This window comes from Alosa pseudoharengus, unplaced genomic scaffold (assembly GCF_046254945.1).
Source record: "Alosa pseudoharengus isolate Yale_2024_CS ecotype anadromous, Long Island Sound unplaced genomic scaffold, YU_APseudo_1.1 YU_APseudo_1.1_scf_5, whole genome shotgun sequence".
NCBI classification, from domain to species: Eukaryota; Metazoa; Chordata; class Actinopteri; order Clupeiformes; family Clupeidae; genus Alosa; species Alosa pseudoharengus.
In genome coordinates, this window is record NW_027468837.1 from 35,900,192 (window position 1) to 35,913,972 (window position 13,781).

The window sequence follows — 13,781 nt, forward strand, 5'->3', positions numbered from 1 at the left end:
AACTAGTTCATTACCTTGCAGTGCCTACAATCTCCCAAACCTGAACGTGGTGACATCACCATGTATGACGCACTTGAATAAATCTTTCTCGCAAATGCCAGACAGGCTAGCGTTGCGCATGGTTTGTCAAGAGTGGGAAGTGTCCATTGTAAATCTAGAAAATATGGGTAACACGTTAAGTGGAACTAAATGAGACACTGAGCGAAACAGTTGGCAGCTAAATATTGACAACAGGAGAACTAGATCGACTCTGGTGGTATCGAAGCAATAAAAACAGACTTTGACTTGTGCGCCTTGGCGTAAAGGTGGACGATGGGAGCCGTACTAGGGGCCTTTTCTGTCGCAAGCTGGGTAAGAATTAATATCATTTTGTTTCTAATAATGAATGGTTATTTTATGAGTGTGCTGTCAAGCAGTCGATAACAACACTACATCAACGTCATCTCTGTGCAACAGGTAATGTCGGCTAGACATATCGGGTCAGCCTACTATTCAGATTTATTTAGGCTAACTATAGATTTAGTTTCCTGAGTATTTTGTAAAATGGCAGGTATTTTATTAATGCAATATATTTCGTTTGGCAGTAGGCTGTTACACCTATACCTGACAGATAGCTTCCATTTTCATGGAGAGCGCTAAACCAAAATGGTAACTATCAGTTTATTGAAGTTTTCAGAATCTACATTCAGAATCACATTTCCCTCCGCCAGTTTTAAACGACATAGCCTATTTATAACGTGTACAAGATTTGCTTTGTATTTGCGTCTAACCGTCAACAGATAGCCAAGTTGGTGTATGCTAACTGACAGTTTATTATAGTTAATTCAGAGGGTTGGTCACCAGACTTTGATACCAGCTCCCAGCGTCCTTTGGCTGTGACAGATTTACAACCATGTGACGATACCACAACATCACACCACTGTGTAACAGTTTATTCCATTTCGTGTGTGTGAGGTACCAGGAGAGTTTCATTGTTATTAGCTTGACCTGCTACAGTGTGCCTAGGCTACCTGTGGCGGATCAGACGACCTCGGATTTTATTGGTCCGTCAGGATCGGGCTCTGCCTAAACCGACCTTGTGTGTCTGACGACGGGGATTAAGTTGTTTACAATCTCTTAAAGCTCACGCATTGATTTGATGACTGAAAAAGCGCGTGTCTGTTAGCTAATTGAGTTACTGGAGAAAGACCCACTGCCCTCATTAGTTTTACCGCAGAAATAAAAGTGACATAACAGTGCTAAGCAGTGCTCGACCAGTGTTTTATAAATGACTGACAGAAAACATGTAGGCTATATTACTTGTATTAGGCTATTACACATTAATTCAGGAACATGTGCACACACACACACACACACAGAGACATACAAGACAGAGGCTATGAAGTGTTCATTAGTTGTTATTCAGAATGGCTATTGCAGATGGGATGAAGGATTTGTTGTTATACCGTCATTGTGGGAAAAGGAGAGAGTGTGACCACCTTTGTTTTTGTGATTTGTGTTTTTTTGGTTTTATCGTTGTTATTTCAGATTCCATGTTTGTGCAGTGGTGCAACGTGCCTCATGTGTAGATGTTGCCCACGTAGCAAGAACTCTATTGTGACGCGCATCATCTATGCCTCCATCCTGTTGCTAGGCACCATCGTTGCCTGCATCATGCTGTCGCCGGGGGTGGACCAGCAGCTGAAGAAGGTAGGCCTGCCGGCTGAGGGACCTTTCACTAAATTGTGCACAAGAACTGTTGTTGTGAGGGGTCTCAGCTGAAAGGAACCAGGCTACATGTCTAAAAGTAGAATTAAGTATGCACAGCAAACCGTCTCTGATGAACATCCAAGTAAATTCAAAATGGTGATATTTGTACAATTAGTGGACATGAAACTTAAACAAAACACATTCAAATGGGAATTCCGCCCAATTCTCAAGACACTCATCCTGGAAAGTTACCTTCTGTCCTAACAGATACCTGGCTTCTGTGAAGGGGGAGCTGGCTCGAGTATCCCAGGCATCCAGGCCGGTGTAAACTGTGAGATTTTTGTGGGCTATAAGGCGGTGTACCGTGTGTGCTTTGGCATGAGCATGTTCTTCCTGGCCTTCTCCCTGCTCATGATCAACGTGAAGAACAGCAGGGACCCTAGAGCGGCTGTGCATAATGGGTAAGGGGGATGGGACCCCACTGGGCTGTCAGGTTTACATGGCTTCATTGGCATCAGTTAGCATTACTGTAGTTTAAATAAGAGGGGCAGAATATTTATAAAGTAGCTTTTTTTACCAGTAAATTAAAGGTTCCTATATAAGGGTTATGGGTATAGAGGTTTCTGTACAGTATACAGTACATATATTAAAACAGCATTTACTATACCGTGCTATCATAAAATCCAGTGACATACTGTATGTGTAAATAACCAAATGGGAACTTTTGCCATTTTCCCAATGAAGTATTGTTATGTAGACTAAAACTATACTTCTCAGGCAGTGTGTCTGCTTGAGACTGGGATCATACTATCTCAGCAGTGAGCTCCCATTCCTACCACTGTCACATGATAAGCATGCTGGGTGGTTGTAACAGGAAAAAACATTTTAATCTCATAATACAATGGGTCACTAAGCATCACATCCCCAGGCGTCCTGGCTGTGAAACCATGTTCCAAGAACTGTTATGGCCTCCAACCAGTTAAAGGCCTCTGAGTAGCAGTACAGAGACAGAAGATGGGTTACAGTAAAAGTCACTGTAAAAAATCTATTTTGCATTTATTTTATATCTGGCTCTATTTTGCAGGTTCTGGTTCTTTAAGATTGCTGCTATTGTGGCGATAACTGCTGGTGCCTTCTACATTCCGGAGGTGCCTTTCACTCGCAGTAAGTGACATTTATAGACACATTTACATTTACGAAATGCCAAGTTACAGTAGACATTTAGTCAAAAGGGATGTTAGAAACTGCACAGAAATGTGAAAGCGTGCAAACCCATTACAACAACAAAAGACTACAACCATTTTACCAGAATGAATGAAAATTACCTTGAAGACTCATTATCTGTTTCAATGCAGCATTTTTTATATTAATTGCATGATGCCTGAAAATAACCAAGACTATCATGTTGCTTAATGCCAATTACATATTGTAATAATGATGTCATTACAGTATGTTGAAATGATACACCCTTGTTTGGATGTGTTTGTTGATTGTGTTTCCTGCCATGCCGTTCCCTTCAGCATGGTTTGCTGTGGGAGGCTGCGGAGCCTTCTGCTTCATCCTGATCCAGCTGGTCCTGCTTGTTGACTTCGCTCACTCCTGGAACGAGTCCTGGGTGGACAAAATGGAGAGGGAGAATGCCAGGGCCTGGTATGCGGGTAGGTAACAAACATGGTGGGGAAAAAATATTTGTTAAAGTTTAAAGCTGGTTAAAAGGTGGATAAGTATTTGGAGAAGTTTTGTCATGAATAAAAACGGCAAGAACTTGGTTATCTGACAATGGGGATCGCTGTAGAGTTCTAGGCTGCTATCGTGTGACTTTGACCTAGTGTCCCAAAGAGAGATAATGTGGAGATGGGACATAGATACCAGAGAAAAGTCCTTCTAGGCAAGTCCCTCCACTCGGCGGCCATATGGCAACGCTTTTTGGGCACTCATCGGGCATCCATCTCGGCAGAAATGCGCGTGCGCATGGCTTCACGACACCAATCTTGCTCCAGCAGCGAGATCACAACACATGATTGGCACGATGTCTTCACAACACACCACATTATTGGCTCAATGTATTCACAACACAGCACAAGATTGGCTCAATGTATTCACATGTCGACGTTTTGCCGCGGAAGGGGTGTGATATGCGTAGACAACTGCCATATTGGCGTTACAAACTAAGCCCATGCATTTCTATGGAGGATTTTTTGAGTGCTGTGTCTCCTCATTAGAAAGTAGTGAGAACAGGCGCGCTCAACTTCAAATCTCACAACAATTTCGGGTGCGAGTAAAAGGTGACAACTTAGAATAGAAAAACCGCACTCATAAGTATATTCTCTTTACTTATTTATTAATGCCATGTCCACAGACGCGTTTTGGCCTAAACCATCTACACACTGACGCGTCTGTGGACATGGCATTAATAAATAAGTAAAGAGAATATACTTGAGAGTGCGGCTTTTCTATTCTAAGTCCTCATTAGAAAGTCTCTGTTCTGTCTCAACTCCCAGCCCTGCTCTCAGTGACTGCACTCAACTACGTCCTGTCTGCTGTGGTCATCGTGCTGCTCTACGTGTTCTACACCCAGCCAGAGGCCTGTGCCCTCAACAAGTTCTTCATCAGCTTCAACATGCTGCTCTGCGTCGTGGCCTCCGCAGTGTCCATACTGCCAAAAGTGCAGGTGAGAGTGGTAGCTCTGGAATAAACATGGTGGTGACCGGGGGTAACTGTTCAGTGCACAAAAAGAGATCTGCAAAGGGCATACCACCAGACTGTTTTCAAAACAATGCTCTAGAACTTTGTGAAATAGTTGGAGAGTTGAGCTTTCACCCAAACCTTCATTTTTATGTGTACTTGGTTCCTGATGTCTTCTTGATTACAGTAATGTTTTCCATTAGCCTGGGTAAACCCAGACAAACCTGATAGCAAGTTTGAATTTGTTCTGCAGGTCTGTTTGGAAGGGATCCCAGATTTAAGACAACTTAAACTAGATGTACCACAGCGGTACAAAATATGACCGTTGCTCAGTCCTGCATATTCTCTCCACCAAAATGAATCACGCTTGTCAATTTGTCTCCATCTCCTACTCCATCCCCTACTCTTACTCTTTCAACTTTTGTGTATGTAAATAAATGTGTGTGTGTGTGTGTTTGCTTGTGAGTGTGTGTGTGGGGGTAATGGGGTGTGTGTGCATATGTGTGTGTGTGTGCGCCTGTGTGTGTGTGTGTTTATGTGTGTGTGTGTGTGCGTGCAGGTTAGTGTGTGCGTGCCTTTGTGTATGCATGTGTGTGCATGTGTGTGCGCGTGCATATGTGTGTGTGTGCATACTTTAGATAGACAATAGTAATACATCATAGGAGTGCTAGGAGTTCATGTCAAAAAATCTGTGGAGTAAGTCAACATTCAACATGTGCTGTAAACAAAGGTTTTAAATGCAGTAGTTTAAGAAAATACACATCCTTATCTGTTTAACCCTGTCACCATTAGTGCAGCCATTGGTATTGTTGAATGCACACGATTGTGATTGGGCCCTGGGTTTTTGGTGATTTGGAAATGGGCGTCAATGGGATCTTTTCCAGGCTGACCTGCAGAGCAAATTCAAATCTGCTCACAGTTTCATCTGGGTTCACCCAGGTTCTTAAAGCGCTACTGAAAGCTAGTTTACAGAAAGTCAGCATCCAACAAAATGGTTACTTTTAGGTTCAGACAGAAATGAAAGAAATCAGTACTATTAGATATGGAGTAACTTTGTTTTTCTATCGACCCGTTTCTTTAGGAATCTCAGCCGAGATCTGGACTTCTCCAGTCTTCCATCATCACCCTCTACACCAATTACCTCACGTGGTCTGCCATGACTAATGCACCAGGTGAGACGTGGATCACTGTGGGGAGGCAGGTGTTCAGGGAATCATTCATAAACAACACTTTTTCCTTTCAAGGAGTTTTAAGCTTGGTCTCTCCCTTTCTGTACACAAAACAGATACAGCCCATTACATTTGCATGCAAGTGAGTGCTTTACAATGTTAAGGGGAAACCTCCTTTCAACCCCTACCAACCCCACCCGGGTGATGCATAGCAGCCATTTTGCACCAGAGTGCTCAGCACACCCAAGCTTGAGGTACAGAGGATGATTAGGTGTCCAGATGGAATGAGCCAGTTTAGGAATTTAGCCAAGACACTGGAGAAGCCCCTACTTGCAATGTGTCTCACGGGATCTTTAATGACCTCACCCAATGAGCCAGGAGCTTAGTTTAAAATCTCATCTGAAGGATGGCATCTACAGCACAGTGGCCGTCACTGCAATGTGGCATTAAGCAGAGCCGTATAGGATATCTCTCTCTCTCTCTCTCTCTCTCTCTCTCTATATATATATATATATATATATATATATATATATATGGCTCTGCCATTAAGGAGACAAGACTGCCCCCTACTGGCCCACTAACACCTCTTCCAGCAGCAATTTGGTTTTCTGGGTTTTCTCATGAGATCTTACATCCAATACATCCAAGTACTGTACTACTAACCAAGCCTACACCTGATAAGCTTCTGTTATTCGGCAGAGATAGGGTACATGTTGGCATGACTGCTAGCAAACCATCAGATATGTCCTTGCCCCATTTCGTCCATATCCATAACCTTGCTGAAAATGTGCAAACAGACCAAACTAACACTGGATGTTCTGGGCTCTTTCTATGCCCACATCTACATTTGATATTTAGCATAAATGAGACTAGTCAGAGCAATCATTATTTTTTCCTATGACAATATATTGCTATATTAGTTTGCCTCCTTATGAGAATGCGTCATTGACAGCTTTGAATGTGAGTCACCGTCAGCCTCCCTCTTTCCCTCTCTGTCTGTCTCTCTCTGAGCAGACCGCACTTGCAACCCCAGCCTGTTGAGCATCATCCAGCAGATGGCGGCCCCCACCATCGCCCCCCTGGAGATGGAGAACCAGACTGCGGTCGTCATCATCGGCACGGAGGAGCCCGTCCCCTCCTCCCCCTACCTGCAGTGGTGGGACGCCCAGAGCATTGTGGGCCTGGCCATCTTTGTCCTCTGCATCCTGTACTCCAGGTGAGTCAGGGCAAAAAGTCTAATCCCTAACAATTGCAGTCCCTCATTTTAATTTAACCTCTGTTACGTTGTGTGATGTTAAATAGGCTTGGTTGTTGATTGGCCACTGGCAGATACCCTAACTATAGCATCAGTAACCTACCTATAGCATCTTTTCTGTGTATAACTGGAATTAGATTAATTTAAATGAATTTAGATAACATTTATGAAGAGCCTTGTATTCCCTGACCATTGCGTTTGCTGGTCTAACATTGCTCCATCACATTAATTGGTTGAAATTGATTAGTGAGTTAAATGATGAGATGCATTAATGCTTCTCAGATGTCATGGTGCTTCCGTGTTGCACTACTAATGTCATATACACACATCTTGTTGCATGTAGTTGATATCCGCAGTATATAGTCGTCCAACACTAGCCATTTGAACAAGCTGACCTAAAATATGAAACCTTTTTTAACACTTTTGTGTTGTTTTGTAGTTGATGTCATTATGTTTTCTACAATGATGGAAATTGAGGAAACAAAAAAAAAATATATATGTAAGTGTGTCCAAACTTTTGACTTGGTCTGTGTCTGCATATTCCCAGTATACGGTCATCCAACACTAGCCAGGTGAACAAGCTGACCCTGGCCTCCAACGACTCCTCCATGATGGAGGAGAGCTCCACGGGAATCCCTGAGGACCCAGAGGTGGAGAGCGGCGCTCCCCGGCGTGTGGAGGACAACGAGAGGGAGACGGTCCAGTACAGCTACTCCTTCTTCCACTTCATGCTGTTCCTGGCCTCCCTGTACATCATGATGACCCTCACCAACTGGTACAGGTGGGTTGCCTCATGTGACCCGGGAATGTAAAGGCAATTAGTAGGTGGAGGGATTTGTAGAATGAGTTAAATATAATGACATTACATTCTATTCTAAAACAGTCGGTGAGTTATTAGATAAGAATGCCTCCCCATAAAATGTCATACAAATAATGACATGGATACATTCTTGAGATTTTATTACACGGTTTCACTCAAGTTGTCCTGGCAGTCACAGCTTTGGTTAAAATGTGTGAATGAGTAAGATGGAAGCCAAACTATTGACAGTAGTTTTTATTCTTCTTTCTTCATGGCATTTACCATTTTCCTTCATTTCCTGTTCCTCTGTTGTCCAGTCCCAGTGCAGACTACAATGCCATGACCAGCAAGTGGCCCACTGTATGGGTGAAGATAACCTCCAGCTGGGTGTGTCTGGCCCTCTATATGTGGACACTAGTGGCTCCAATGATCCTCACAAACCGAGACTTTTCTCCCAGCTAACCTGTTACTTTTAGAGTTTTCTAGAATTTTCTCCCAACTGTCAGGATCACTGGATGTCACTTAATTTTGTATATACTAAGGTATAAGTAATTTATTGTGATTTTGTTGCCAAATGTGTAATAATTTCTCTGTTTATTTTTGTGAAGGACTAGACACCATTGTTTTAACTTCAGTTATGTTTTTTTTTTACCTTTGCACTGACTAATTCAGACAATATATGTGTCATGATGTTCTGGGATGAGTTTCAGAGTTGGACCAAGCTCTTAATGTAAGTTTTTCCTTAACAAAATGTAACACATTTTTGTAAAGTACTTTGAATAATGGCCTATTTGATACAAGTTCTCCTTGTACAAGCCAAATGGTTGGGTTTGTTGGTTTGTTTTTAGTAGAATTAGTAGATCCAAAGAAAGCTGCCAAAGTGCAGGTTTTTATCGTATTTCAGTCCATCACTTGAACACTGGGTCCCATTCCATTTACAATTCCTCACAGACCGTCAAATGCTCAACTTGCATCTCTTTGTGCACTTACTCCAAAGACAGTATTGGTTAAAAGTCAAAATCATACTTTATTTAATAGACTGTTATACAGTATATCTACTTGATTATTTACTTTTGAATGGTTAATGCTTTCAAATGTAATGCAGACTCATGTTGCTATCATATTTTAGCCACTGTAGTTTGCCAATATGCCTTTTTCGCCTTACCTTTGAGTGTATGCTTTATGTTGTGAATAACAAAGACATGTAAAACTAGATAATATTTATTGTAGAAAAAGTATTTTAAAACTTAAAGCTATTTGATGGTGAAATGTCTATACTTCTGCCAAAAATCTGTTGAACACTGAAACACTCTGAACTTTTTGTTGGTTTGGCACATTTGCAGTTTTTCTCAGTCGTTTTGGCCCATTTCTCAAATCCGTATACAATTTCTCAAAACGTCTTGTTTAATCTTAACATCATCTAGTCATTTGTGCACATAACAGAATTTTTGTTTTTTTTACAGTTAGCCAGAAAGTGTTAGTAAGCCTCAATGTTTCTGTCTTGTTGTAAATATTAGAAATGATAACTGCACTGAATGAGTGAAACAATCCACTGTGCCAGGTATAATTGTTCAGTAAATTATACATGCAGGGAAGCCCTGAAGAGGTCTCATTTATATCAGTCAATATAGAATGGCTATAAAGATGAATGAATGTGTGAAGGAAATAAATGAGAAGGTTCAAACAGATATACTTTGCTTATGATCATGTCTGTTCACATCTCAGTTTGTGTTGGTTACAAATGTTAAAATATAATATATCCATACAGAAAATGAATACCTGCACATTTTGGTCATTAGAATTGTGTACAAAAATCATTTATTATGTCATGTGTTATCAGCCATTCTGATGTTGTGTTAGATAATATATTCCTTCAATACTTCCATGTGAACTACTGTAAATGAACAACAACTGGACTGCAACTGTAGTCATCAGCAGTTGAGTGTGCAACACTGACTAGAGCCAAATTATCAAAATCATGTTACCATGCTTAAGCAATCCTAAAATAACTGTAAATTAGGCATTAGGTGTTTCAATCGATACAGGGGAAAAAATGCCTGATTTCAATTGGATAGAGCAATGAGAGCAACAAAACAGCCAAAAGAGCCAAAACGTCCTTCTTCCTGTTTTAGTTTCATTTTGTTTTCAATCGATTTTTAAAGTTATTGCACTGTCAGCACAACAGACATGATAACCTTTTTGTTGTAAACAAAATCAACACAAGCAAGTTTAGGTGACATGATAGACTAGGCACAGTTGTTCATCTGTCCATCATCGAATAAAGCCCGTCCAGATCATTTGATTGGTGCGAACCGCTCTGTTTTGTACATAGTTGCTTATCAATGGAGCAGACCGAATTTACACACGAAAACACACATGCAACACACACGCAACACATTCTGGGACAGACAATAAGACTATATATAAATCAGTCAAGGCACCATAAAACGCATGCATACAATATCATGCCTGAGTAGCTATCTGGCAATGTGTGAGGCTCCCTGACACCCTCATTTATTTACAACACCCTGCCCTGTGTGTAAGGGAAGTATTACTCCAGCTGTTATTCGAGTGTCATGTTAGACAAGGTGTAGCTCCTCTCCTCTGGCTGCTCCAGGGCACTGTGCCTCACCTGGCACAGGTAGACTGCGCCCAGGTCCTGCGGGGTGGGCACCAGCCTCAGGAAGGCCCACTGGCAGAAAAGGCCGCTGGGGTTCAGGCTGGCCGGGGAGTTGAAGACGCCGGTAGGCACGGGCTCTCCATTCCTGAACCAGGAGACCGAGAGCGCGTTGGGGCTGAAGTCCTCCGCACAGAGGCTCAGCGTGCACTCCTGACCCACCTGAGGCCGGGCGGGGTCACACTTGATGAACTTCAATGTTGGGGGAGTGCCTGCAGAGAAATATCATGATTTTGATGTCACTGAGGAGTGAAGAATTTAATTGTCTCAGGAGCAGAAAAAGAATGGGTAGTACAAACAGCGCTGTAGACGTTTGGTCCAACTCATGTCAGTCGACAACAACAAAAGCAGTTCCAAAGGGAAGGGTACGCACATCCAAAAAAGATTATACCAGGTGCCAGGTCTGAAGTGTCAGCAGTGAAAGGAGGATAAGAAGAAACTCACGGGTCGAAAACGTTGCTAAAATAAAGTTGCCTGGGAGCTTTTACAACAGTGTGCTTTTCAATCGTCAACAACAACACATTACATTTATATTTAAGCGCTTTTCTAGGCACCCAAAGTGCTTTACAGTGAAGAGGGGACCTCAATACCCACCTTTCAGGTTAACGCGGTAGGGAAGGTCCTGGTAGCCTGGCTCAGGAAAGCTGCTGTGGTACGCACGGCACGTGTACACTAGCCCCTCCTCCATGGTTGTGACAGTCAGCTCCGTGGTGCTCCACACGCTGTGCAGCCCCTGGTAGTCGGAGAAGGGGCCGTACTGGACCACGGGCCCCAGGAGTCGCTCCCCGCCGGGGCCCCACCATTCCAGCTGCACCTGGGCCGGGTAGAAGCGCTCCACGCGGCAGCACAGCACCAGCCGCTGTCCCAGCACCGGGATCTGGGGTGCGCTGGAGATTTGCAGGAAGGATGGCTGTGCTGCAGTCAGGACCACGGTAAGAGGAACTCAGTCATATTTAACTCTGACATGTTCAACAACAACTACTGGATGCTAAACTATCTATCTATCTGTCTATTTATCTATCTATCTGCATAAATCCTCCTCTCTGCATGAATTAAATATCTTTCTAATCTTTAGTTCTTTCTTTTTTTTATTTGTAAGCGCTGATTATTTCTTCAGAACTTGCCTATCTAGTTAACACGTATCTTGGTTTAGATGCCAGGCTGAAGATGATCAATCAGCTGTAACAGAAGTCACATGGTCGCTCTAGAGAGATCTCTCACTCACTTTTAACGCTCAGCGTCGTCTCTCTGGTGTAGGTCTGACCTTTGTAGGTCACCACACACCTGTACCTGCCTCCGTCATCGCTGACCGTTGGGCAGAGGGAGAGGATAGACACCAGGCGTGTGTCGTCCGAGTGAAGCCGCGAGTGTTCTGTTAGGTTCTCCAAAGGCAGGGTCTTTCTTTCACTAAACAGGGCCTGGCTCTCCAGGGGCTCCAGAGAGACTGTGTTCAGGGCGCCCCATGGTGGGTCATGGTTCCCTGGACCATGGGGGAGCACCATGTACCACTGCACGTTCACATACTTGGGGTTCACTCGGCTGATCGTGCATTTGATGTCTGCACGAGTGTTGGCATAGATGACAGAGGGATTGTTGATGTCAGATATGCTGGGTGGCACTGGAATGTGTAACACAACAATTTTACAAAGTCATTTTGTGTTTTTTTCTGTATTTTATTTTCAAACTCTATGACACTGGTGTAAAACTTGCAGAACTTGGATTCACATATACTCACCTTTGTGAAGGTATAAGTACCCGATCACAGCTGCTCCTAATATTAACGACACTAGGACGAGACTGGACACCACTGTTACAGCTATGAGTACAACTGGGTTCTGAGGCGTCTCTGGAACAAAAAACAAACACAGAGATGGCTGAGAAACCCTGTTGGATTTACAGGTGTCAGAACTGCAGTTTCTAGAAACAGAAACTCACGTCTAGTGTCGTTTATTGTCAACCTTTTGAACATATTGACCGCCACAACGTCAACAAAAATATAAGTTTTATGTACTGTAGACGTTCATATCATAGACTCACCAACAACGCTCAGTCGGACAGTTTTGCTTTGAGGCGTGTTGAAGGACCTGTGCTTGATCTGACAGATGTAAACAGCCCCATGGTTTTCGGTCTTGTTTCCCTGAATGGTCATATGGCTCTTCTGGCTGTAGGTGTGGTCTGGGTTGGGCATAGGGGATTCAGTGCACACGTCCACCTCCACAGGTTCATTCTTGTGGCCAAGCTGCCTCAGCCACTGGATCTCCAGGTGCTCAGGATAGAAACCTGTGATTTCACAGGACAAGGTCGTCTTCTGCCCATTAAGCACTGTGGCATGTTCTGTTAGCGACAGAGAGGGTCGAGCTGAAATCATAGAACAGTTGGGGGAGAGCATGTCAGCATGATCTTATTAAACACAAATGTATGAACACAGTTAGTGTGAATAATTGTGTAGATATAAATTCTGTAAAGGAAAAGGACACTGCCCAGGATGTTTATCCTTTATTCACATTAAATGATAACTGGCTATGATGCAGGACACAAAAAACTACAACAATTTATCCTGGTTTCATAAGATATAATGTTTTCTGATTATCAGAAAAAAATATGAATTACCTGACACATGAAGGGTGACTGTCCTCGCGTAGTCCTCTGGTTTCACCAGAACGACACAGCTGAAGCGACCCTCATCAGTCACAGCTGGACAGACCAAATGCAGTGGGGCATTTCCCTTTGGTAATTCATTCACGTTCACATCATATCCTAGTGAACGCTGAGATATATTTCCAGCCTTGAATTCAAACACTCTGCTCCCCTCAAACTGCCACAACACATCAACGTCTTCGAGCCGAGTACCACTGGGGACTGGGAAGGGACAGTCGAGAGTAATAGGCTCACCAGTCAAACAGTGCTTTTTTCCAACTGCACCTTTAAGATAAAGTCACAGTTGCACAGTAAAAGCATTGCTTTAAATCCAAATGCAATAACCATGTTGGTAGGTTAAATTTGTAGGTAAAGGTACATGAAGATCTGGATCAAAGGTAAATGCAGACTTGTTTATGCCGTTCTCTCAGCGGTGCACAAAATGAGCTTTCATTTTCATGACAGACAAGTGAGAAGATTCTTACCTGAAAGCTGCAGATGGATGAAAAGACTGATACATACTAAAACATGATTATAATTGATGAAAATCATGTCTTTTTCTCCATGAGACTATTTAATGCCATTGTCAAGAGACTTTCTCGTCATGTCCTTGCAAACTCAAAGGTCAGTTTTAATACACCTTTACGTAACACCTGGAACAATAAAGTGGGTTCAGAAAGCCTTAGATGGCATACTTTCGTATGCACAAGAACTGTGTGCATTACTTTTAGTTACAGAGCTGTATAGGAAATGTGTGAGTTCATTGTAGCTTATGATTAAAACAAACACAGCCATTCTGAGACCCCATTTCAGGATAAAGAAACATTTGTAAAATAAATATGTTTAAAAACTGGAATATTCACTAGACTA

At 42.7% G+C, this 13,781-nt stretch overlaps 1 protein-coding gene and 1 gene segment (V, D, J or C); one reads left to right on the forward strand and one right to left on the reverse strand.

Annotated features, from left to right (window-relative positions):
- The first annotated feature begins 95 nt into the window (after positions 1–95).
- On the forward strand, positions 96–9,894 carry serinc3 (serine incorporator 3). The gene is made up of 10 exons (XM_076268186.1): positions 96–351; positions 1,528–1,689; positions 1,957–2,150; positions 2,774–2,853; positions 3,210–3,347; positions 4,191–4,360; positions 5,456–5,546; positions 6,558–6,759; positions 7,346–7,579; positions 7,915–9,894. Exons 1-10 carry the CDS (start codon positions 313–315, stop codon positions 8,057–8,059), a joined length of 1,455 nt encoding a protein of 484 aa, XP_076124301.1. The 5' UTR covers positions 96–312; the 3' UTR covers positions 8,060–9,894.
- A 91-nt stretch (positions 9,895–9,985) lies between these two features.
- LOC143104217 (immunoglobulin heavy constant epsilon-like) lies at positions 9,986–13,197 on the reverse strand. The segment is given in 6 exon segments: positions 9,986–10,486; positions 10,869–11,189; positions 11,500–11,892; positions 12,010–12,120; positions 12,312–12,632; positions 12,885–13,197. Coding segments are annotated over 5 exon segments (1,302 nt in total).
- Between the last annotated feature and the right edge of the window lie 584 nt (positions 13,198–13,781).

What these genes read in the sequence shown, in the direction of transcription:
- serinc3 (XM_076268186.1), top strand. Translation starts at nt 313, where the DNA reads ATGGGAGCCGTACTAGGGGCCTTTTCTGTCGCAAGCTGG. An exon ending in GGAGGTGCCTTTCACTCGCA is followed by an intron (nt 2,854 to 3,209) that starts GTAAGTGACATT and finishes CGTTCCCTTCAG; the next exon opens with CATGGTTTGCTGTGGGAGGC. An exon ending in TGCCAGGGCCTGGTATGCGG is followed by an intron (nt 3,348 to 4,190) that starts GTAGGTAACAAA and finishes CTCAACTCCCAG; the next exon opens with CCCTGCTCTCAGTGACTGCA.